General features: G+C 36.5%; 1 protein-coding gene across 1 annotated transcript in view; it reads left to right on the forward strand.

The window, feature by feature from the left end:
• The window catches only part of LOC111064491 (segmentation polarity homeobox protein engrailed-like), a 106,913-nt gene extending 85,548 nt beyond the window's left edge, over positions 1–21,365 (forward strand). Inside the window, exon 2 of the mRNA XM_022352226.2 lies at positions 18,199–21,365. Coding sequence (XP_022207918.2) covers positions 18,199–18,578 — 380 coding nt within the window. The 3' untranslated portion in view covers positions 18,579–21,365. The remainder of the gene's footprint in view (positions 1–18,198) is intronic.
• Positions 21,366–27,966: the final 6,601 nt, after the last annotated feature.

Here is a 27,966-nt window from a genome sequence, read left to right on the forward strand (position 1 = left end):
AGAGTCTATCTTGCTGATGTATATTCCACGACTGGATTATGGAGGGAACGCCCACGACCACCCACGGGCCAACGTAAAGGTTACTCGAATTTAGCCGGTCACCGGCTGTCTATTATTGAGTGATCTATGTGCTAAGGAATTGAATTATCAATAAGGCGAGATTGAGTCATGAATTATGCAAATGCGCATGCGCGCAGCTAGCAGCCAGCGCTCTTTGTTCAAACTCAATTAATCGTAACCAATGTCTAATGACGCAGGCGGGAAACTCGACTCTCGACTCTCGACTCTCGTTGTACTGCCTGCAGCGACCTCCGTCGCTTTCCTTCATTACATCTCTGAATAGCAAATCTGGTCCCGTCTTCTAATTATAGGTAGTCCACCTTTCGTCTAGATCATTCCGCCTCTAAGCTCGCTCCTTTTTCGCCGATTCTCATGTTCGTCTAATCATTAAAACGCTGTCGTTTGTTACTCGAAACGAGAAAAAGTCTGACTTGAGAACGAAAGTCATTATTGAATGCAACCACGGTGATCCGATGGGATTGGATTGATGATTCTCTGGGGTCTGGAAACTGGAGGCTGATAATGTATTTGATTAGGCATCTCCGCATCTGTACTTCAATTTACTTTGGCCATTGTCTTGATGGACTTCCATTCACATACAAGTCTGTTTCTCAAATTGATTTGATGTGTCGTCACTTAAAAATTCCAATATTCTCTTGCAAGGAACGGTAGGCTATCAGCCTGTCTGAAAAAGTGATGAAGTGAGTAAGTTGATTCATGAAATCGTTTGTAACTCTGGATTCAATTTTGACCTCTCTGCTGTAGTCTGATTTGATCATGTAAATCTTGATACCGAAATCTCGATCTTGTGTAAGAGTTCTATGCTGTCTAAACATTAGAATTGAAACATCTGAATGAAGCTCCTAACGGAAACTAGTTCTATCCAATTTTGAGAGCTAGAAAAGTATTTAGGACTGAATATACTTACTTAGTACTTTAGAACTCAATCAAACAGTCTTTATCAAACATTCAAGAGCCAGGTTCACTTTGATTTATAGATCTACTGCCATGAAATTCCACGTGGATCCACTTTTCTCGAATGCTTCAATCACAAAAATGATTAGGCTATTGCTAAATGTTGCTGCGTCGAATTGGACTGGAAATAGTTTCAGAGGGTGTATCATTCAATCCGAAATCAAAGCTGGAGTGCCGACAGGCCGATACAAGTAATAATCGGATGTGTGAGGAGAAGACGACGATTGACAACCTGATATTTCAATTTAGACGAGTCAGTGGGAAGTTTTATAAAGATTGTGCTAGGAGCATCCTGCTTGTAAGAAGGTGAGCGAGGTGGTTGCTTTGCAGAGAGGAACATCACCGCGGCGCTTGTAATGACAGGGCTCGGCGTATTTACATTCAGCGGGCCATTCCAATTACTAACACCTGGGATGTCTTCTCCTTCTCTCTCTTAAATCCTGTGCTCTCTCTCCCGCTCACGATCCCCGACCTCCGCGCCGGCTCATTACCACTAATGACCATGGACACCGCTCATTTACCTACCGAACACCTATCAAAAGCGCCGCCAATGATACCCCGGCTACACAGTTCAGTTTCCGGTCTCAATCAAGAGCCGAGGCTTCGATTTAATTTTCTCGTCTCGTTTAAAAAAACCGATACACGGCACTCGAAAAAAGGCTCGATTTGTAGCGATTACAATAATAAAAACTCCGAAACGCGGCTGGAATTGAATGCTAGCCTCGAGCAATGCTTGTCGGAAATAGCTCTGTGATCGAATTTGTGTGTTGTTAGCAGTGTTCTAAATCACATTCGATTCCATTTTACTCCAGATTCATTCGAAAACAACTCTAAGATTGAGTTGTGCTCTAAGCAGTGTTCCAAATCAAATTCCACTCAGGATACGTTCAAAAACAGCTCTGTGATTGAGTTCATAAGTTGTCACTGTTATCACTGTAGAATCTCAATATTCCATCCAACATTTTTCCATCTATTGATTCAATTATACACAATTATTCATTTGAATATCCAGTCTTGTAGATAGATTCAGAGGTCGACTTTCGACTGATCAAATTTGTAAGTCTCAGAATTACTGTTTAATTTCATTGATACATTTGTGTAGTCGTGATGAAAGTAGGCTATTGTGACGAGAATAAATATTGGATGGTGATGCAATTTTATACAATCGTCAAAGCTAGTTATCCAAATAACGAGAAACTTGTTCAGATTGTTATTATCTTACAAAACATCAGACATTGGTAATGACGTAACAACCGTGAATAAATTTATTGATCTTACTACTCCACTACTGCTGTTATTGGAGATCTGAGTATATGCAGGAAAATAGAAGTGAATATTGAGATTCTATAGTAATAACAGTGACTATACAAACTCAATCACATAGCGCTTTTTTAATGTATCTTGAATAAGATAGAGTGGAATTTGATTTGTAGAACTGAGTACCCGAGAGACTCAATTGATGTATTCGGAGAACAGTAACGCTTTGAACGCATTGAATATGTTTTTGGAGGATGTTCACCTTTCCATGCTGTTATCCTTTCCTCACTTATTCAAGTTGATAATTGATCATTCAATTCTCCACCTCCACCTACAATCGCCTCAGATGTGTTTCCACATCAGTAACTCAGGATACATCACGAGTTCCTCCATTTCCTCAGGGGACACGCTGTCATCATTACTTTGAACTTGATAAATCTCCTAAATCATATTCAAGATCATCATTACTTGCACCTCAATAACGCTTTTCAATAATATTTAAGTCGCCACTAACGAGTGACGTGCTTTCCGTATTTCACGCACTATTACTTTCATTATCACGCATACAAACGATTGTAATTTGGTTAGTTGAAGTTGCATTTTCGACAATCATGGAGTGAATGCGTTCAGCTATGCTCCACTTGACGCATTGTGGTCTTTGACCCGGGCGGGCGCAAAGGAAAACAATTAATTTGTGTTTTTCATGGCACACTGAGACATCAACAAAGCTGCATGCAGTAGGTAGGCTGCTGCGTAGATGAGACAGCTGTTCGGTGGTTGGTTTTCAGGCACGATTGCACCCTTTGTTGCGCTCTGCTGCTCTGCTGATTACTGATTGCTCACACGACTGCTCTCAATCCACAATCGGTTTTCCCAACATCACTGTTAGTTGGCAGAATCATCTCTAAGTGATAGAAAGATCAAAGGAACAAATTGTTTCCCAGCGAATAGGTGTGATAAAACTATTACAAATTGTATCCATCAGCTACAACAACATTACTTATCAGCATTATTCGAATCTGCTTCAAATTCAATAAAAAAAGGTGTCTGGTGCAAAAAACAAACTATGCCTTTACGATCGTGCACACCACTGCTATTCACATATGCCACAGACGATTCCAATCATGCGGTAAAAATTCCTTCGTTGTCGTCGCCGTCCTGTGAATCGCTGAGTACGATGATGTGTGTCGGGATAGTTTTGGAAGAGTGATAAAAGATTCCTCTCAATCTACAATCAATTCCATCAGAAACATGTTACTTAATAGCACCTGAAATTACTTACATACCTGAAATTACAGATCACGCCAATATAAGCGACTTGTTGAAAAGTGGTTAATTATAAGTGACCAAGAGGAGTATGAACGTGTACTTCTCTCTGTATATAGTTAGGGAATGCGAAACTTGGTAATCTTGTCTGTGATCTTTCGGAATCCAAGTCCCATAGTGCTTATTTTTTTGTAGCCAGTGTAGTTTACTGTTATAAAATAAAATGTGTTGATTAGATCGTCCATCGTCATCACCATCATTCATTATATGTTTTCAAAAATTCTTTATAACTTAGTATTTAATTGCATTGCTATAGTGTATCTATCTTTTTAGTTTTACTAATTTTTTAGTCATTAATTATTATAACTGGCTGTTTCCGCAGCCAATTATTTGTTTTTTCTATATTTTCAACATTCATTCCTATCATAATTTTTATCTGTATTTTTCCCAAATTTTGTTTAATATAATATCAATTTCATTAAATTTAGTTTATCGATTTTAAATTCAGCGAATTACGCCAGGCCCTCACAAACACAGGCTTAAGCCTACATGTGAGTCTCTCATAACGTAAGGGTATATATAAATGCACTGTAACTGTACTGTATTATTTGTAAATAAATTGATTTGATTTGATAGAATTGGTAGGGAACCTACGAAATAAGTTTAAAAAATAATACTACAAATTCTCACAACCCACAATTCACATCCACACCAATCCACTACAAGCGTCTGATTCAAGGAGAAGAACTGTGTGGAACTGTGGATTAATTTCACCATATAAATTCCTAGCTTTCGAACAGAACTCGGAATTGAACAAAATACTTACATTTCAGGCAAACTGATCCTAATGACCCTATAATTGACTTCATATATGTGAGAGTTTGAATTAGAAATTAATGCAATCTCCAAGGCTGGGAAACTGCGGCGCTCGAAAATTACAGCATTGCATATTCATGCTGTCTGGTCGGTCACCAATGCTAATTACAATCCTCCACTTCAATCACATTACTCACTGCTCATCTTCAATCTCATTTCTTGATTTCGTCCTTAATTTCTCTCTATTTACTCTCCCGTCTGTTGGTTAATTGCTAATGACTCGCTTTTCCAAGCTCTTGCCAACCGTACACTCTTCCTTCAAATCATTCTGCCGATGAGATTACATCCTGTTCCACCGGCCATTGTTTGTGTTTTCTTGTCTATAATCTGATGCATAGTTTCACCTCGAAATACGTGGCTCATCTATCTGGTGCATTTATCAGAAAAAATATAATTTTTCATATTACCGTTAGCGCAGCTACTGTAGGTTGAAGGGAAATGAGAAAACTCAATTTTAAATATGTGGAATGATAACAGAAAATTATAATTGGAATTTCTCTGGTGTCTTATGTTCAGAATTGTTTCTACATGGATCATCATTACCCATTCATTCTACTCAGCATAGTTTTGTAATATGTACACACCTATGAAGTACAAGAAATTCACATTCATCATAATATATGGCACAATATTTTTCTTTCTTGTAGAAATTTGATCGTTTCATAAGACTTCCTTCACATTCAGAGTTTGAGATCTCAATTCGCGTTAAATTCTCTCTGAGTGGATTCCATCTTCCAATTCTGCCAAACAACAGAGAAAGTTCAATTTTTATCACTCAAATCAAATCAATTTATTTTCCTTTTTTACAATATATACAGAGCATGAAACTGAACATATACATAGTCACTGAAACAATTACCAAATAGCTAAAAAATCACTATCATACCGTGAAGAACATTACCAAAAATCAAATATACATGGGAAATAACCCAAAGGTTACGAAAACCTGATTGGGCAGAAAAAAACTACTTAAAAAGAAAAAGAAGTGTTACAGTTTACAAAGCAAATTAAGAAAGAGCAGAAAAAACTAAAAAGACAAGAAAAAAAAAAGAAAAAGAGCTTCAGTATCAGTTTAACATTATTAAAATAATAACAATATTACTTACTTACTTACTCCATGGCACTACAGCCCATCCAGGGCCTTGGCCTCCTCAAGAATGCCTCTCCACTCCTTTCTGTCGGCAGTCTTGCGTCTCCATCCCCTAACGCCTATTTTCCGGAGATCATCTTGCACATCCTCCAGCCAGCGCTTGCATGGACGTCCTTTCAACCTTCTTCCGCCTGGGTTTTCTCTGAAAACTTTTTTAACGGCTCTTTCATCGCTCATTCTTTCTACATGACCCAACCAGCTCAAGCGTCTCACTTTGATCTCATGTACAATAGGTGGTTTTCTGTACAGGTCACGCAGCTCTTGATTCGAACGAAACAATAACAATATTACACTATAAACAATAACATCACAAACTAAAAAAAATGTCGCGCTTACCAGTTATAGAAAAAGTGGTAAATAAAGTGCAAGCCTGCAGTTCAAACAATATTTTCATGATAACCGGAAACATCTTCATGTATCATATGGCTACAGCATACTACAGCATTTATAGAGTCTATAAATTTCATCTTCCAACAATACACTACATCATTTATTCCATCCGATTTCTTAACTGTATCAACTGTATTAAATGTTTTCTTTTGTCTTCTGTATTAACTTATTAACTGTATTAGCTCAATGACATTATCAACTATTTGTGATTTTTCAACTATATCCTTTATCACTGTATTAACTGTATCAACCGTATCAACTCTGTCAACTTAATTGAATCCTGGGGTGCCCACCACCCCAAGTCAGGGACGCACCCACCCTAAATAACCTAAATTCTAGTCCAACACTCAGAAAAAGTTGTCAGTCAATATGTTAAACTATTAAACACTGCTGACTATTTTTCCTTGGGATCCACCAAGAATAGGTTTTCAACCCCCTCCCCAAGAATTCCAAGGACGCTGTCCTAGCAAGGAGTTGCTCATTGTTGGATCAGATGCTGGCTTTATGATTCAGAGGCCCGGGTTCAAATCCCGGCCCGGGCAAGATATTTATCTCGGGCCACTCCTGTGTTTCGGATGGACACGTTAAGCGTCGGTCCCGGCTGCCTAAAAAGCAGTCGTTAGGTCATGTCAGAGGCCCTAAAATTGATCAGTTGCGACCTGAAAACTCTGACACCAGACCTGAGCCAGCCAGGTCACTCGAATATTATTATACCCCTCATTGTGGACATCCCTGTCGAATCTATCGAAGATATTGCTTGCTATAGGCTTACTATATCTTCTCACGATTACTATATCTCCTCAAAACTGTGCTAAAAACAACCTTCGAGCCAGACTAATAAACAACATCGTCAACAATATTTTCCTTGTGAGTACGAACAGGAACTGAGACAGGCAACAGAACATGCAACATCATCATGCATGGTTCGGCGCCTTCACATTTGCTCAACGAGCACATACTAAACGGTATCTGATAAGTGTCATATACATCGTGTTTTCTAATTAATGTGCGCTCTGAGACTGTGATGGCGAAGGCTTTTAGCTTCAACCGACTGGACTGGGTCCAAGTCTTCACTACGATATGAGTTATGCCTGTTGTGGCCACTTTTTTCACCACTTTCCTTCTTTTTCTTCTTCTTCTTCTCTTCTTCTTCTTCTTCTTCTCTTCTTCTCTTCTTCTCTTCTTCTTCTTCTTCTTCTTCTTCTTCTCTCTTCTTCTTCTTCTTCTTCTTCTTCTTCTTCTTCTTCTTCTTCTTCTTCTTCTTCTTCTTCTTCTTCTTCTTCTTCTTCTTCTTCTCTTCTTCTTCTTCTTCTTCTTTCTTCTTCTTCTTCTTCTTCTTCTTTTCTTCTTCTTCTTCTCTTCTTCTTCTTCTTCTTCTTCTTCTTCTTCTTCTTCTTCTTCTTCTTCTTCTTCTTCTTCTTCTTCTTCTTCTTCTTCTTTCTTCTTCTTCTTCTTCTTCTTCTTCCACTTCTTTTCCTCGTTCATCTTATTTTTCCATCTCACTTCAATATTCTATTCATCTCTGTTGATTAACTTTGTTGGCGCGTAAGCACATTTGCCGACAATACTATTCCAATAATGTACTGAAAATCTAAATTTGACTTTGGTTCAAGGTGTTGGTTTGAACTTTGCCACTTCTCAACAAGCTTGCTCAAGTAATTTTTCCGTCATTTTGAGTTTCGATTTTCAATTAATTTTGCCATTTCCTTGGAATATCAATCATTACTTCTTTTGACAGCTGGTTATGTTAATACTTGAAACTGGTTAACTCTGAGCTGTCGACCGCTAACGAGGTTTGTTTGAGCCTTTCTTTAATTACAATTATATAGTCCTTATGTTTAGAAACTTCAGAATGTTACATCAGACTTACTGATCAAAACTCAGTAAGTTTGACAATATCAAAGTCTTATTCTTTCAATGATCAAAACTCGTTGAACTATTTCCTATTTTTCATCCAGTAACAATATCAGAGCATTTGAACACTTCATAGCTTAACAAAATATTCAAACACTTTCATTTCACGAATAAGGAATTGAAGGATTTGGTGAAGAAGGAGACACCAGTGAAAATCGGTGATAATGATATAATAAAAACATAAAATAATGAATCATGATATTGATTGATCATAATAAAACTATAAATGAATATCAATAATCATAATAATTGAAAAATTATATAATTACTATTTTGCTAAAATCATAATAAATCATGATATTGATAGATCATATTCTTTAACCCACTCTCACATACTTGTGTAAAATGGATAAATACATACAAGTAATGAGTTAGCTGCAACATGGAGTCAACTGCAGAGTTCACTACCAACATACATAATAATGAATGTTGAACTATTATTGTGTTAGACATTAAAGTATTTACAACCCTTTTTCCCAATCATTCATATGATTTGTATATTATCCTATGTAAAAGTGAAATAGATGAATGAGAATGGATCACTTCACTAGCAGGGACTACTTTAAAAACTTAAAAAAACACAATATAAGAACATAAATTACCCTTCATTAGAATATTTCAAAAGAACAACTAGTTTCATTCTTTGGTCATTTTCAAGTTCTAATAAATAAACGATAACAATATTGAATAATCTATGTTGAAATGATGATCTAATATAAATGAGAATCCAATTGCAAATAACCGTTAGCTGAAATTATACAAAAATATACATTATCATTATGTTGATTTGACATTTCCAGTTCAATCTCTTCCATTTCACTGGCGAATCTATTGACTGAAATGAAGCAACTCTAAAAACTCAAGTGAACATCATTAAAGTTTGCTGCCGGCTGGAGCTTAGCATAGAGCGCTAAACTGTCAGGTACTGCTGTTTCAAGCTGGCAAAAACCGCCTACCTTCACCCGTACCTCCACCTCGATCTCTTCCGCCACCTCCACCTCCTGCCGAAGAATCCTGTTGGCAAGATTGATGATCCTCCCTTTAATTGCAGCTCGGCGTTTGTATTAATCACCTGGAAACTGTCATGCCGCAAAAATATCATTAATGAAACCAGCCCACAATGCCCAAGGACTGCATCGTTCTCACCCACTATTTCGACTATCGGTCCTCCGTTTTGTTCTCACGTTTCTAGCCTACTATTATTCTAGGGCCTGGGTGTTCGATATTGTTCTGTAGCTAACAAAGTATCGAATTGGTAACAGGTCGAAGAGTTCATCTGTGATAAAGGGTTGGACATCCTCTTATTGGGTGAAAAATATAATCAAAGATTGAATTCAAACTGTTTCAATCAGTCAACAGAGTATGGTATTGGTAACATGTACTGCTTTTTGATCTACTATGAAGGGTTAGACAACCCTCTTATTAGGTGAAGAATATAATTCAAGATTGAATTCAAAATAATAAGTTTGTTCAAGATTGAACAGAGATGCATCATGTATCAAGAATCAAGAATTTTTTATTGTCACAAACAAAATTGCATTGACAAAAGTCACTTGACATGACTATTAATACTTAGGATCAAGTACAGGTCAGATTAACTTACATTATAAAAACTATAATAAAATTAAAAAACTCATAATATTATGGATGAGAGTCACTAGTTAAAATCTCTTCAACAGAGTAAAATGCTCTCTCCTTCAAACATTTTGTTATAATATATTTGAATCTTTACATTCAATATTTCTAACTTCAGGTGATAGAACATTAAACATTTTTACACCAACATAACTATACATTTTTGCGTCTTAGCTAGCCTAACTCGACTTGGATCAATTTGAGTGACAGCTCTTGTGTTATATTCATGGATGTTTCCTCTTAAATTGAAAAGACTAAGGTTATTCTTCACATACATTAAACAGTTCAACATAAAAATACAAGGATGTGTCAGCATACCCTAGGCTGAAAAAAACTACCTACAAGATTCTCATGCCTAGATTTAATACTGTACTGAGAGCTCTTTTCTGGCAAAGGAAGACATATTTTGCCCCGTTAGAGTTACCCCATAACAGAGTTCCATACTGCAGGTGTGAGTGGAAAAAAGCGAAATAAGCAGATAGAGCAAGGTTTGTGCTGGTACAAGATTTTATCTTTATAATGATGTTTCATGACTAATGTTTAAAGGAAAATAATACATAAAAAAACACCTTAGTGTCCGGTTTCCCAATGTTTCTCATAAGGGAACTCATAAGGGAGACTATATATGGCGAGGTGGAACTACCCTTTAGTCTGCCCATCATTGAAAGCAATACGCTAATAATAATATGACTAATGTTTCAGCCGTTGAGAAATTGATGCGTAAGGAATAATAAAAGGAATAACAAAATTAGGATGTTATTATCCAAGTTTGAATTCAAACTTGAGTAGATGTATCATGATCATGAATCATAGATGCATTATGTATCTTGGTATAGCTGTATCATGACTAATGTATCAACCGTTAAGAAATTTATCCGTAATGATTAACAAAATAAGAATATTATTTCTGAGAAATTCTTGCAGATCACTTTGAACTCTTCTATCGGATATACTATTCTTGTTTGTCATAGATAGCATTGTAAGTATACGGTAATCTTGCCGAACAAAGCCAAAATGATTATAGATTTCATGCCGCTATTCAGTAGTTCTGCTTGCCTCAAGTTTCACAACTGCTAGTGATTATTTCAACAGCTTTGACACAAATCATATCAGAGCTCGTGAAAAAGATTATCCTGGCGTGACTGTGAGCAATCTGACCGGGCAAGGTGTAATTTATTTCGGATTTCTTGGACTGGTTGAGAGCTGAACAGACATTGGTCGCTCGGCAGCCCGCAATACAATGTGTTATTTCAAGTAGTTTGATCGAAATTTGCCATTAAACTCTTAGGTTATATCGCACACGGCATTGGAAACAACGTACGGCAGGGCGCATCTCATTTCATGCTTGAATTACTGATTTCTGATGGCTTAAAATAGGCGGCAAAACTTAATGAAAAAGTGTTTTATTGAATTAGGCTTGTATTTGAGTCGTGCCGATCATTCAACAAAACAATGGCGATTTTCTGGCCTGCAGCTGTGATTTATTTAGGGAATGATCGAGCACTAAAATTGTATTAATTTAGCCTTGAAAGCATACAGTGAATTTATCTTTACGGAGTCGATTAATGAAGGAGGAAAGATTGATGAAAATCAATGATTATTAAATCGAAATTGGATTACATGATTCCATTGATAAGTAGACGAACTTGAGAGGTTCAACTTCACCAGAATTTCCTCAAGGTTTTAAGCTACTCAATTGATTTTCCATTATGACTGATACTAGTCACACAGTATAATTATTTATCCACGTTTTGAATTTGAACGTTCCGTTCTGATTAACTTGATAAGCTTCTGCCTAGTATTAAAAGACACTTATTTCACCTTGCATGTATTTTATATGTATGCAATGTTATCATAAGCACTTTGAAAAATGTAATACTTGGTTCATAGTATGGTAATTGGGCCATCAATTATTCTACGAAAGCCAAGGATGAATATCTAGTAATGAAAGCCATTGAACAATAATCTTGTCAACTGGAAATATTAATTGATAATTGATATTATTATGACATTCATTCATTACTATGTCTTGCAGTGGAGAGCGACAAAATACTGATAAAAAATTCGATTTCAAAGAAAAAGACTGGGATAATTGTTTAGTATTGTGAAATTCATTAATAATAATTATTGATAGAATTATTCAACAGCCTTGTTCATTCATTCGAATAACAACAAGATAAGGAGAAAATCCGGATTTGAATATAGATAGGGAGCCCACTTTAATAGTGGTAGAATCATTATATTGAAGTGTTCGCTGATGATGATAGGGAGAATTTGAACTGAGAAATGTTGAGAAAGGAAAAGTTGAAGAAGAAGAGAAAGGAAAAGAAAATAGAATACTATGAAGAAGAAGAATATATAATATTGAGAAGGAGAAGTATAGAAGGAGGAGGAGAGGAAAACGAATAGAGGAAGGTCAAGAAGAAGAAGTAGTGGAATATATAATATTGAGGAGAAGAAGAAGTATAGAAGAAGAAGAAGGAGAGGAGAAACGAATAAAGGAAGGTCAACAAGAAGAAGTGAAAGAGGAAGGAGGATGGGATGAAGAAGTGGGGAAGTAATCAAGGAGAAGAATATAATGGAAAAGATTTTAAGAAAAATGGCTAATGGAGGAAAATAAGGGAAAGATGATGAGAAGGAGGAGAAGACAAAGGGGAGTGGACTAAGAAAATGAGTTGAAGAAGATGAGAAGGACGAAGAGATACGTAGATGAAGGAAACGAGTTAGAGAAAAAGATAAGAGAGGTAGATGAAGAGAAAGGAGAAGAGATGAAGTGGCTGTGGATGAAGAATAAAAATAGTTGAAGATTGTGAACAAGAGGTAGAAGAGAGAAAAACAAGATGAATACAAGTATCGGGAATGCATGTATGAGAGTTTCGGAGGGAGGAGAGCGGTTGGGTTGGGAGAGAGATAGATTGATTGAGTGTGAGGGACCGATTGGTGTTAGTGACTATGTATCAGAGAGAGGTGAGACGAAATGGGAGTCTGTGTGTGAGTGTGTGAGTGTGTGAGTGTCGGTACCCTCTTGTGATCTGACCGGTCGCTGTCATTAGTCACACCTGGGATGCTTTGAAGTTCGCCGCCGGCACTCTCACACGCACAGGTTCGCCCGCTCGCCGCCCTTGTTAGCCTGCATAATTGGCCTTGTCACCTGAGGCCCGATAACATTCCATATCTTACCCCCTTTACCCCCCCTTTACCCCCCTGAACATCCCCCACCACCCACACCTCGCATAACTTATTAAATACCGGTCGCTCGCCGCGCCACAATAGAGCTGTAAGAAGTATTCGCTGGTCACAAGAGCCGCGGAAGTGAGTCCTGTCCTCTAATAACATATTGTTCCTGTCCTATAATAACTTATTGTTCATCTCCCTCTCCTCACTGAATACAACTCAGCAAAATATACTTTCCACATATCATTTCTTCTTCCTCGGATAACTCACATTTATTCGTGGTAATACTTTCTTGTAGAATAATATGTTCTCCGGATAGCAAGATAATTAATTCACATCTTACCATAGTGCTACATTGTAGGCACCTACTTGTATGCTCTTGTATCTTGTATCTTCTTTAAGGCTGAAAGTTGTATCTCTCCACAGTGAGATTCTTGTATGATCTTGTGAATTCTAGGAGATCGAGAAATATCTTGAGATAATATGTTCTTACAGTGATATGCTCTACAGTATCTGATGTTCTTCAAACAATATGCTCTTACAGTATCTATGAAGCAGTCTATAAGTCATGAAAGTGCCCTAAAATTGATCAGGTGCGACATGAAACTCTGACACCAGACCTGAGCCAGTCAGGTCACTCTGCATTTATTTATTCTTACAGTATTTTAAATATGTTATTATATTATGAATTCCAGGGATAAAAAAGCAATATAAATATGTAATGTAGAATACAGCAGGAATTTAACTCATCCTCCCCATTATGATGTTGCTTCATGTATGCTGTGTATTTTTCGAGGAGTTGAAAGTGATCTTAGTCTCATGCCATGGGTATCATGATAAACGTTGATGTAATTACATTAACCTTTTTCGAATCATGTCATGCAAATACATAAGCTGTTGGTAGAAGTAGTTTACAAGCACCTACTAAGCCCAGGCGCCCAGTCGTTAATAACTAAAACCTACATGTAATTAAGATAACATAGTTGTAGGTTCCAGTTGTTTAGATTCTTCCTAGAACAAGTACTTCATTTTTCTTGAGATTTTTTGTTGAATAGTGGTTTCAGACTAAGACTAACTCCTGCTTACTACTAAGGATATAATGTGAAAAAGTGATTGTGAATCACTTTGGAGGACTAAATTACCATTTGAACAAAATAACCAAACTAAGGAACTCATTCTTTCCACAATAACTTGAGAAACTAATTCTTTCTAAATCACTTTGGAGACCATAAAACAATAATTGAACAGGATAAAGGCATTTTTCTTTTACATCATCATAGGTGACGAAATCATCAAATGGGGTACCGACTCTTTCAAAAACCTGTATGATTTATATGGACAGAGTACCAAACTATACATCTAGCTATCCACATCACGATGCATCCTATCTCACTCCCACAAACCACCTTCCCACAACTCGGCTTCTGATATCTGAAGTCCGCTCTCTGATTGAATCCGTCAGCAACAATGGATCTGGTGTCGATGACTGTGCGTCGCCACATGAAAGCTTCGATTAACTAACCAGGATCACTCACGGCTTCATCAAGAAACCGTGATCTGACAAAGACGACGGTTGTCTGTCTCTGTCTGCCGAGCATGACACAGCAAGTGGATTATGATTTCTGTAGGATGCTATCATCACTTGGGCCATTCGTTACTTGTGAGCGATCACCAGCGTGAAGAAAGAGCCTAGCCTTTCCACGCGTGGTCCTAATAAAATCAACAAGTCACTACTGCATCATCTCAACTAATCTACTCATTCCCCACTTGTAATACACCCCGGCAACATTATCATGATACACAAAAGCCTGTCCCACCCACTTCAAGCCGTCAGCATTTGTTAAATCAGAAGCATCGACGTTGTTTATCATGGATCCTGACAATGAATCTCACAAAAGCTACAGTTGGTTTCATTTGGAACTGTCAGGATTGGTTAAATTAGAAACATCAATGTTATATATCATGAATCCTGTCAGTTTGAGTCTCGGTTCACCTAGTATAATATCCTCCTTACAAGTAGGAGCATTAAGCATTAAGGTCTCCTGATTACTGAAGTAATTGTTACCGGAATTATTACATTCTGGGCAGCAAACAAAACGACGCATGTTCAGATCCCTCAAATGACTTGTAATCTTTAACCAGATCTGTAATCTGGCTCTCCTGCCGACTGGAGCCGTAATAAATTGGACTCTCTTCACGACAACTAACTACGGTTTCCATTATTTTCCTCCATTGTTCTCCTGAGTTTGTGTTTGTATGACTTGGAAACTTCAATGTTATGCTAGTAACAAACTTGGAAGAACCTATTCTTGATGGGAAGATGGATTTATAGAATGTTATTCATTTGGGGAATGAATTATATTGTGTTCATTGATACTGATAAAATGCATACTTCATCCTAATTCAATTCTATAAAGAAAATATGTCCAATTCATCAATAATATATTATTACAACTTTCAAAGTAAAATTATCATAGTTAGGAATGATTCAGATTATTAATGACTGGAAAAAGTTCTATGTTATGCTACTAACAAACCTCTAGGGACTAATTCTTGATGGAGTGATTGATTTATAAAATTTTATTCTCATCATACAATGAATTACTGTATATTGTGTTCATTGATACTGATAGAATATTCAATTTATCTCAATTCAATTCTATATAGATGACATGTTCAATTTGTCAATAATATATTATTACATTGTTGACTTTAGAATTATTGTAGTTAGGAATAATAATTCATGTACTTGATCTCTGCAGTTTATTAATGAATCAAAATACTTGATTCAAGTTCAAGTTTCAATGATGAAAATACTTGAGTGAAAGTTCAAAATACTTACCAACCTGTAATTTACATATTTACATTTATTTTTCTTGTTTTGAAAGAATAAATCTCCTGTATTACTTAGCAGAATGAATTTTTCATTCTGTATTAACATCATCTTAGCCACTATTAATATCTCTATAATTTATCAGTTTTGAAATAGGATTAATTAATCTTTCAAAATAGGAGTCATTTAGATTCCTACCCAAAATCTTCTATCTATTTTTCTTTGTATACTTATAATCAATCTTTTCTCGGACTTTATTCAAGCGCTCACTTTACTAGATGGGGATTTGCATGAATTCAAACTAGAACCTTTTCCACACCTTTCACAACACCTTTCCAGCTATGGGGATTGTTAATTTTTTTCGTCTCTTACTTCGTTGCTGACTCACTTTTAATCTTCAAGTTCATCTATTTGCATACGAATTTTCAGTGTTCAATCCTCTATCAGGAATTTCACATGTATTGAGCAGAAAAGCAGCTAAAAAGTATCTATATCACCGATTTTTTAAAATTATTCCTGGATTACTAAATTACCTCATTTGCGAGTGAATCATACAGTCTTACCAGTTTATAATCGTAATTCTGTGAATGTATCATATTCATAATCGTATTTGGAAATTATCTTACAACTGATATTGAAATCAAACAGATGCACGTAGAATACTTTTTGAAAGTTGTTGGACTCTACAAACTAGTTTTTACAGCTCATAAATATTTGAAAACAAGTTAGGATGTTGTTGATAGGGAGATTCTTAGATTACTCCACTTACGATGATTGGCAAGTATGATTAAAGAATGAGGCTTTGACAGAACAACACCTCTGGAATAAGATGCAGCTGTTTTGTCGCCGAAGCTGGCAAAGATACCTTTCATATTTCAGTTCTCTAATAATGATAGAGGTGTTGAAGAAATTAGAGGTCGCCGGCTCGAAAAGCCGCTTAGTAAACAGGGCGCAGAGCGTCTGACTAACCGATGGATTGAAATTTGGGTTGGCCGCACTCGCGACCAAATTGATCTGATGAAATAATGACAGATCGGCGCGCTGAACTGCTTAAATAACATCTTGTCTGTATGTAAAAAATAGTTCAAATTTCCCGGGCTTATCATTAGGATGCCGCTCTCACACCTTCGCACCTGACCTCGGTACCTGTGAGAGAGACAGAGAAAGATGATTCTCGGTACCTGTGAGAGAGACAGAGATCGAAGATTATCGGTACCTGTGTTGGTGACGTCATCCACCTGCCAAAGAATACCAAGCGAATGCTAATGATCGTTCATAGCTTTGTCACCTGGCGAAAGGAATTTTCGGCTACAATGTCAAATAATATAGAGACCGTGCAATAGTAATATTCACTTGTAATTCTCAGTAAACTCATAGTTATACTCACTCTAGACTACGTAATATAATATAATCCAGTGCTGGGAACAGACAGCATCAGCATTGGTTTTATTCGAAGTTTTGGTGTTATTTATAATTAATTGAATGGGATTTACTCTCAACTCTCAGCCTTCATTAAATGAAAAGTATGAAACATAGATTGATTCATTAGCATTGGACCTTAGAACCCTCTATAGCGTTGAATCATATTAATTGAAATTGCTAATAAGGAATGCCTACACTTTAAAGTGAATCTCCCTACAGCAATGTGCTTTACCATAGAGAAACAATAGCATAAGTAGATATCCCATGGTATAGGGTGTTTATGTCGCAACTTTTACTGTTATCTCAAGCCGATTACTGTCGATTATTGTCGATTTTTACTGTTTTGATGACCGGGTATGAGTGTATGAACGGCACAATATGAGAGACTACCAGCGTCATAAAGCTTCACAGGAAAGAACTACGTGGACTATCAGCTTGAGATAACAGAAAAGTTGCGACATAAACACCCTATATCATGGGATATCTACTTAAGCTATTGTTTCTCTATGGCTTTACTGAGAAAGATGAAATTCTATTCTCAACTGTATAAATTTGGGCGAATACAATATTAAGGCTTTCTAGAGCGAAATTTTCATAGAAAATGTCTGTTATATAGCCTTTATTGTAACAGATTAACAAAATTTTAAAGAACAGAGTCTTTTATGGACAGGACGAGAGTTAAGAGAGCATCCTAACCGCCTACTCCGTAAAAATCAACCTGAAAAACGTTTCAAAAATAAAACTCACGACGAATTCACGAATGGATCATTTTCCAAAACATTGCTGTCTTTTACATTGGTTGAATTATTTATTAGGTTGATTCAATGTACCTAGAATACATTCTAGGTTTATCTCTTTTCTGTATAGGGCTACTTGTAATATAAATATAAAGAAAAATAAAAATCTCAGTACCGTTTCAGTCCCTGTGTTATTTATTATATAGCCGTGGAGTATATGGCCTGAATAGGCAACTTGGACTGTTCAAGTTGCCTATTCAGGCCATATACTCCACGGCTATATAATAAATAACACAGGGACTAAAAGGGTACTGAGATTTTTATTTTTCTTTATATTTACATTCTAGTTTACTTGGGTTGATTGAATTGTTTTCTGAATTTGAATAGATCAAATGCTTTGAATAGAGTATCTAACTCATGTCTATAATGCTCTATTTTGTGAATGATCTTGTTACTAATATCCACTTAGCGAGTTTACAATAACTTTTCGTTCTTTTTTATTGTTACAGACGGCCAAGCCAACCACCTGAACCTGTTCAACTCGCGACAGCAGCCGAAGAAGAAGCGGAAATCGCGAACGGCATTCACCAACACGCAGATCTTCGAGCTGGAGAAGCGCTTCCTCTACCAAAAATACCTGAGTCCCGCCGACCGCGACGAAATCGCAGCGCAGCTGGGACTTTCCAACGCCCAGGTGATCACGTGGTTCCAGAACCGGCGCGCAAAGATGAAACGCGACATGGAGGAGCTGAAAAAAGACGTCGAGTCGGCAAAAGTGCTAGCCACGCATCAATCGTTCCTGGAGAATGTGCAGAATCTGGGCATTCTCAAGAAAAAGTCTGTGGTAACTAGTGACGAGAAGGGCATGACTGTTGTGATAGAAAAGTAGGGGCTGTTTGGCGGGAAACGAACATTCGAAATGATTCCTCGACCAGCTCCCTACTTGAACATTTTTCCTTTCCAAAGAGATCTAAGCTGTTAATATGCAGGCCTCAAGAGCCATAGTATACAGTGAAAAAGGACGCTTGTTTGTAGCGAACTAAACAAAATCCACTTCTTCGTTCATATTTATGCAAATCCTTCAAATGATTGAGAATGTTCGACTTAATATTTAATAAAACCACAGAGGAAAGATAGCATGAGATTATCACTAACAAAAGAAGCTATGCATATGATAGTCATGAACTATTTATCATAGATAGCTTATGGTATATTTCCTTCATGATGAAACTCTTGTATGGTAACAACTGAAGAGGATATAGTTCATATTTATGCAAATCCTTCAAATGATTGAGAATGTTCGATTTAATATTGATGAAACCACAGAGAAAAGATACAACTTATCACTAAGAAAAGAAACTATGCATATGATAGCCATGAGCTATCTATCATAGATAGCTTATGGTATATATATATTTCCTTCATGATGAAACTCTTGTATTAGAACAACTGAAGAATATATAGCTCTGAGTTGTTCCAATGCGTAGGTTCAATTTACTAGAGTGTAACTCACTGAGTGAAGAAAATAATGAATTTGATTCAATTATTTGTCTTCTCGGTTTTTCATAGAAATCACACCATAGTCAAACATCTAATTAATCTCATTCTATTTTAATAGAACACTTTTGCAATTCTATTGCAGTATGAGAAGCAAATTTGGAACTTGATACTTGATTATACAGTTGTAGTACAGGGGTGCCCACAGCATGTTTTGATGTCGCGAATTGCGACATGAGGCTGAATTTTGGGGGGGATTTTTGGAAAAAAACTAGGGAAAATGGGGGGGATTTTACAATATACAGTTTTTAAGTACCTAAATGGATACCAAATTTTTAGAATTTTGGGGGGGAATTTTGCGACATGGACCATTGGGGGGATGGGCACCCCTGCAGTAGTATGAATATCGTATCGAATGTACTCGTATCATTGTAGCGGTCTGAGTCATTCATGAAAAACTATACTATTGTACGATATGAATCATTACATTATGAAGATTTGCAATGAAGCATCATAGTTTATGATGTTTACAGTACTTAATTGAACTTGACTGAAGTGGATTTGTTTAGTGGGGTAGGCTTATGCTTGCTCATGTTATTGTTCCTAATATTGAAATATGTGTAAACTTTGTAATTACAAAAATGGTCAGTCGTTTTGGTGATGGTTGTGTGTAAACAATGAAATAGAATAATAAATTTGGGCTGCCCAAGTAATTCGTAACTGGTCAATTTCAGTAACTAGAGAAAACTCTAGCTGAAGTTGTAACCGAAATTAGGTAAGGAGGTACCTTCTCATAGAAAATACAGTTTTCTATATCTTGGGAGTAGTGGAAATCTTATAATTCAATGGAGTACAGTATATTTATGTTAGTTCTCGCAGACTGGTACGAATTGCGACATATCGAATAAATTGATTATGCGTTTTGTTAGATTAGCTACGCGTTTTGAACTCCCATTCCGACTGAGTACTTAATTGAAGATGAATAATCTTTAACAGTTTCAAATCTGCAAACGCTGATAATAGAGATTATGCATATTATGAAGCAGTGTTTCAAATTCCTCTGAAAAAGTGTTCTCGCGAACTAGACTAATTCATCTTCTTGTTTCACCTGAAACAGATTTATATAGTTGTAAAAATGTACAGTTCATGAGATGTATTTGTTAGTATAGTGTAGAGAGATGTGTACAATCATTGATAATTTTAAGATAACTTCTCCTAAGTAGAAATTACATGGATTTACTTAAAACTTGACTTACCAAATACAGTTTTTCAAGTACAGTGACTTATTATACAATGACGTCTCTTTGAATCACAAAATGTTTAAAATAGTTGTTATGAATAATTATTATATTCTAAACATCCATTTGAAAATGATTTTTTAATTGGATAAGTCAGTCTATCATGTCAGATTTTAGAAACTAGTTTATTGCAATGACGAGAGAGAGTGCAATACAATGAATTTAGAATCGTCAAGGCATTTTAAGCGGCTTTAAAAATTCAGAAATTCTGATCTCCTTCTATAACAAGGAAAACATACTCTCGTTGAAGTATATAAAACAGTTCTGCAATATAGCAAACATGACTGAATATGGATAACGTAATATAGAAATATGATGTATCTGATGAGCTTCATTTTTTTTAAATATGTCAATAACTCTTGGTGTGCAATTGCACATATCTTTGGCTGGCCCAATCAAATATGTATCTATCTGGTGAAAATTGAAAGATTTGTTTGAAATATTCCATTTATTTTATCCAAATGATTCACCAATAACTTCGAATGCAACTTGAAAATCATATACGGATATAAAGGTGCGTACAGATTTACGCGCCGCGAACATGAGCAATTCACTTTTAATCAGCTGATGCCAAGCTTTTTATAACTATATCTTACCGTTTCTGTAAAAGTACAGATATAATCAGCTGATTAAAAGTGAATTGCTCATGTTCGCGGCGCGTATATCTCTGTACGCACCTTAATGTTCGATTGCGAAGGCTCATCAGTGAAACGTTTTTTGTTGAATGTTGTGTTTATCAGATTTTTTCTCATATGTGTAGATTTTTTCTCACATTCATAGTTTCTCAAGTAAGTCCGCATATCTTGCAGATTCACTGCATGATATGATGAACAACTCAACGAGAGCTTCACAGAATACATAATTATTTCGGTAAACTTTTAAAAAATAGCAGATGTATAGGGGGCCCTCTTATTCTTCTCAAAAAACGTTTGATTTTATGTAAAGTAAAAACTTTCTGGAGAAGTTATCATGTATACTGAATAAGTTATGGATAACGTAATATAGAAATATGATGTATCTGATGAGCTTCATTTTTTTTAAATATGTCAATAAGCATATTTTTGACAAGATCTCCAATAATGTGTCAGCTCTTGGTGTGCAATTGCACATATCTTTGGCTGGCCCAATCAAATATGTATCTATCTGGTGAAAATTGAAAGATTTGTTTGAAATATTTCATTTATTTTCTCCAAATGACTCACCAATAACATTGAATGCAACTTGAAAATCATATACGGATATAAAGGTGCGTACAGATTTACGCGCCGCGAACATGAGCAATTCACTTTTAATCAGCTGATGCCAAGCTTTTATAACTATATCTTACCGTTTCTGTAAAAGTACAGATATAATCAGCTGATTAAAAGTGAATTGCTCATGTTCGCGGCGCGTATATCTCTGTACGCACCTTAATGTTCGATTGCGAAGGCTCATCAGTGAAACGTTTTTTGTTGAATGTTGTGTTTATCAGATTTTTTCTCATATGTGTAGATTTTTTCTCACATTCATAGTTTCTCAAGTAAGTCCGCATATCTTGCAGATTCACTGCATGATATGATGAACAACTCAACGAGAGCTTCACAGAATACATAATTATTTCGGTAAACTTTTAAAAAATCGCAGATGTATAGGGGGCCCTCTTATTCTTCTCAAGAAACGTTTGATTTTATGTAAAGTAAAAACTTTCTGGAGAAGTTATCATGTATATTGAATAAATTCTATGTGGAATCTAACATCCTTGTATATTCAAACCATTGTGCAATGTATGAAGTGTATTTAAAATCTATATTGTGAGTGTTTATAAATGAAAATTTTTTGTTAAATATAATTTACGTCTCTCATCTATAAATAAATCGATGATTACAAATAAATTATTCCTTGAAAGATGATGTAAAATATAAGTTATTCGAAAAACTATACTAGGATAAGAATACACTACGGAATCATTGTTATAAATAAATACATGAATTTGTCATATCTTTTCAAATATCAATTGATCTTCATTGCTTTCTTGTGCTGAACAGTTCAGTTCATCTAATAAAAAATCAATTTCTCAAGGTTTTACTGCATTTCATTCAAGTATCCCAACCTGATATTTTCATAAGAAAATGCATAACAATTAGAATTGATTAAATAGTAAAAAAAATACACTATAGTGATCCATAAATGGATGGAGTCATTCTACTGTTTCAAGTTGAGGTCTCTTCAGACTTAAGCTATACGCTTTGCTGAAATACGTTTTCAAAACACGTAGCCGTCCGCCCTATCTCCCAATATTGAAAGCTACACTACGCTGATATAAAAGGGACAGATTCGTAGTTTGGATTTTAACATTGGAATATGGGACGTATTTCAGCTTAGCTCAGCTAAGTTTGGAGAGACCCTTATATTGATGATAGCTGGAGCATCGAGGTTTACATCAAAAATGTGATTGATTAATTTGATACTATGAGCAGTATAGTACCGTATTTATAGACAGATTTCAAGGATGAACTCAACCAAGTTGGTTTGGTTTCTGGCCTAGCAACCAAGCACTTAAGAGTCTGATCATAGAGAAATAGAATTCTTCGGAAATAGAAAATAGAAATAGTATGCATAGAAAATGGAACAGATGTATTGTGTTTAGTCTGATATATGCCTGGTTGCAAAAAGCCTGTTGGATTTTGATCACAATCAAATAATGTCACGAGAACCAATCAGAGAAGGCTTTCCTAAGAAGAGGGCTTCTGTGATTGGTTCTCGTGGAATTCAATCATGATTAAAATTCAACAGGTTTTTGTGCAACCGGGCCTAAGTTTTCAGTCATTTTATCGGTTGCTAGAAAACCAAACGGTATTTGGCTCAGTTTGTTTTTGAGAATCTTTTGTAAACGTTTTTAATAGGAGGCTCTATCAATGTACCTAGCATACCTAGATAAACGATTATAGACAATTCTCAAGAACGACCTGAGCCAAATTCGGTTATGTTCTATAGAATAGTTTGGTTTTCTACGATTTGTTTGGTTTTTTTGAATATGAATCATAGATATGTTTGAAATATGAGAAAATTAGAGCTCCAATATTTATCCAAACAAATAATTCCTAGGATCATTTTATCGTATGGTTGAAACTGAATGCAGAGTTATGCAAGTTGTCAACATCAACCTATGGAAAACCAAGTACCTACATCTTTAAAGGTGCGTACAGATTTACGCGCCGCGAACATGAGCAATTCACTTTTAATCAGCTGATGCAATATCAGCTGATATATTCATAATTAATTATCTTTAAAGGTGCGTACAGATTTACGCGCCGCGAACATGAGCAATTCACTTTTAATCAGCTGATGCAATATCAGCTGATATATCTATAGTTAATTATCTTACCGTTTCTGTAAAAATACAGATATAATCAGCTGATTAAAAGTGAATTGCTCATGTTTGCGACGCGTATATCTGTACGCACCTTTACATATTCAGTAGTAAGTCAATAGAACTCGAATGACATTAGAAGGTAACGTAAGAAAAGAGGAGCTTAGAAATTCTATTAAGAATTGAGGAATAGCATACGCTTGAAAAATGTCGTTTCCGTGCACTTGTGAATTCCAACATCAGCCGGAAGCTCTACCACGACATCGTCTCACAATGTCGACCAATCACATGCGAAGTGATAGTATGACCACGCCTACAAACGCTCTTATTGGCTGATGTATCTACGTCATCCATCAAATGGACACCATTTGTTGAATGCTATTCGAGTTATTGGGAGGATGATATAGTGAATCCCAATTTGTAGGGTCATAGATCAATGAGTATTGACAATGTAGATTCACTATCCAATCAAGGAATGGAATAATTGAAATTGATCAAGTAGATGGAAGAGGAGATTTATGATTTTCGCGAGTAATAGTGAATATCTATTCAACTTTTTCTTATATTCACCAATTTGTGTAGAGTGTGTAATTATTGTTAACATTGTTATCTCATATTCACAATCATATGATCAAGTCTATGTCAGAAAAAAGTTGAAAAATAGGATTTCATAAATCCAATGTATCTTTGAAAAAGTTATTTTCTGAATCTAGTTGAAATTGCGTGAATATTTGCAACCACTGAGATCTAATTTATTGATGATTAATAGGGGCCTGATAGAACTACAGAGCCCTCCTACGATTTGTTTATGTAGAACAGTACCATTCAATGCATAATCGGAAAGATCTAATAAGATGAATGTTTAGACAGGAAATCTCTCTCCAGGACACACATGTGGTGATCAATGACTCAGATGATGATGATGATGATGATCAACGATGACTCAGATGTGTTAATGAATGGGACTTTGTTTAAGGAGGCGGAAGACTCAAAGAAACTGCGGCTTCAAGTTAACGCCTTTTGTTTATGTCCCGTTCAGATTCTCAGAATTCATTATTATTCGAATGATTTGAGGTGATTGATTTTCATTTATTCCATAACATGGGAAGCATCTGCAGAGTAGACAGGAGACAAGATAAATTTAGGAAAGAAAGGAACATATGGATCCTCTGAATTATTCATTTATCTGTTGATAAAAAGAAAGTCAACCATTCAACGTTTCATTGTATTCCTCCTCAATAGTAATGATATTTCTCAATGATCAATGAATCTCTGTTAAAAAAAATTCATATTCATTCTCATTGATTGGATGAGAATGTAGAACAATATTGTAAATTGAATATCACGCTATCTAAAGCATAATAGCCCTCGCAGATCCTTTATTAGGTGTTTTGGTCAGATTCAGGGTGAGACGAAATCTGGAAAAGACGGTTCTGGCTTCCAGGCTGCCTTTTCGCGTTCAACTTGCAGGCTATGCACTGTGTTTTGAACAAGCTCAAACTGGATTCTTTATAAATTCAAATCTGATTCAAATTAATTCAATTCAATACTATTTACACTGTTATATTCATAATTCACACACACGACACTCAAACAATTATTTACAAGAAATTTCCGATCGAAATTACATGACAAACACAATTTTGGTCTTGCAACAAGACGGGCTGACGAAACAAGACAGACTAGACAAGGACATCGTGAAGGCCAAAGCAGCAGCACGGTCTGCGCTGGCGCAAACACAAGCCTGCTATTGGCAGAACTGCAGTCTGGCATTCTGGCGTTACAATTCGGATTCTCTGGCCAGAACATACCCCCGCCTCTGAAAAACTATTTTTCAGCCAAGTTACAAAACTGCAAAAACCAAGGAAAGGAAAAATCCAGACATGCCAAAAAAAACAAAACACCAACACCAAAAAAAAAACAACACAAAAGAAAAAAAATGCAAAAATCACAACAACTATTGAGTTGGGAGTGGATAAAATTTTGTTACTAGGTCGAATATGGGAACAACGATTACACTTAAAGACACAAATACGAATAATAGAGCGAGCAGACAGTATCCAGAATTTCTGTCTGATCAAGGACAACAATAACGAAGGTCCAGCATGACAATTCTTCTTGTGATGATAATCAATTAACACCACTACGAAAGCGTCGGATTTTGGTAAGATCATCTGATGACAAGTCTCAAATTCAAGTCCAGCATGAGACAAACGACCGCCGACGCGAATCACACCTCTATCAATGAATGGAGACAGGCGACGTAGGCGCATAGAACAATCTTCTCCCTTCTCCAATTGCACAAATTCAGATGAAAAATGTATCTTCTGTACCACTTTACATAGATACCTCTCAGCAACATCGAAATCTGATTCTTCTGATTGGGGTAAGATTCGTAAGAATTTGAGAACAAGAATTACAATTCTCAAAAGACGACCATAATCCGAACAATGACCAATCAATGAATATATTGCATTGCTGTTACAATCAGGAGATTTTGTGACTGTCAACACTGACGGTTTTTTCGCCTCCGGTGGATCCACTATCTTTTCCAATTGAGTTCGAACGGGCCAATCGCATTCGTCCTCTGTTATCCATGATGGACCTGAGAGCCACAACGGAAAGTTCACAAGCTCAACTGGTGATAAAACTCTAGACAAACAGTCAGCGGGATTTTCAATTCCGGCAACATGCATCCACTCCTATATACAAGAATCCTGTATTTTTGCAATGCGATTACCAACAAAAGTTTGCCATTTCGCGGATGGAGCATTAATCCAACACAAGGTGACTGTAGAATCAGAGAGTGCGACAATATGAGACACATGACAACGTTCACTAATAATAGTGACTACTGAATTCATGAGTTCTGCCAACAAGAGTGCCGCACACAACTCCAAACGAGGTATTGAAACAACTTTAGATGGTGCTACCTTGGACTTTGAACACAATAATACAACTCTTGGCTCCTCGCTCTCCTTCTGCGACTTCACATAGATAACTGCACCATAACCAGACAATGATGCGTCACAAAAACCAATCAAACTGATGTGAGAATCCTGAAAACAAACCAACGTGACGCGGAACAGCAATTTTCAACAATAGAGGCAACTCTTTTTGACAATTCTCCCAAAAGAGTGCAGATAGACTCAGGCGGCTTCTCGTCCCAATCCACTCCTAAATTCCACAGTTTCTGGACAAGACACTTTAGGAATAATGTGAACGGTGACAAGAGACCAAGTGGATCATAGATACGAGCCATCACTGACAGAATAGAACGCTTAGTAGCGACGACCTCACCACTCTTGACTGAAAACTGAAACAGATCAGTACTAGGTTGCCAATTCAATCCCAAGGAGTTGTCTGCTTCGAAATCCTTGTACGAAAACGATTTCTCTTCCTCCGAGAATTTCTCCAACATTGATGGTGAATTTGAAGTCCACTTTGTGAGCGAGAAACCTCCTCCCTCAAACAGCTGCTTGAACTGACGATACAGCTCCGTGGCCTCTGACTCTGTGGCGACAGATGTGACTAAGTCGTCCATGAACATGTCTCTTGGTATTCTCGCCTTGGTTGCTGGAAAACGATTTCCATCCTCCTCTACAAGCTGGTGAACGGTGCGAATCGCCAAATATGGAGAGCTTGAAACACCAAAAACAACACAATTGAGCTGATAAATTTCGATTGGATCCTCCGGCGAAAATCTCCACAATACACACTGATAACGACGGCAGGAATCCTCCACTAATATCTGTCGATACATTTGTTTAATGTCGGCAGCTAGTGCGATTGGGAACAAACGAAAATTAACTAACAAAACAAAAATGTCAGTCTGCAATTTGGGACCAGCATGAAGAACCTGGTTCAATGATAAACCAGATGATATTCTGGGCGTGGTAGTGCTGCTTGCTTTCACGATGGCATGATGCGGTATGTAGTAACCACCTCGGTCTGTCTGATCTGCTACAAACGACATGTGACCCTGACGTAGGTAATCGATCAATATTTCATGATATGAAATACGAGTATTGCTGTCAAGCTCTAGTCGTCTCTCCAAAGTCAGCAGTCTGCGTTCGGCGACAGCATACGAATCTCCCAAGCTGCTGGGCGGCTCCGCAAATGACAAGGCAACA

The sequence above is a fragment of the Nilaparvata lugens genome, chromosome 1, assembly GCF_014356525.2.
Source record: "Nilaparvata lugens isolate BPH chromosome 1, ASM1435652v1, whole genome shotgun sequence".
Lineage (NCBI taxonomy): Eukaryota > Metazoa > Arthropoda > Insecta > Hemiptera > Delphacidae > Nilaparvata > Nilaparvata lugens.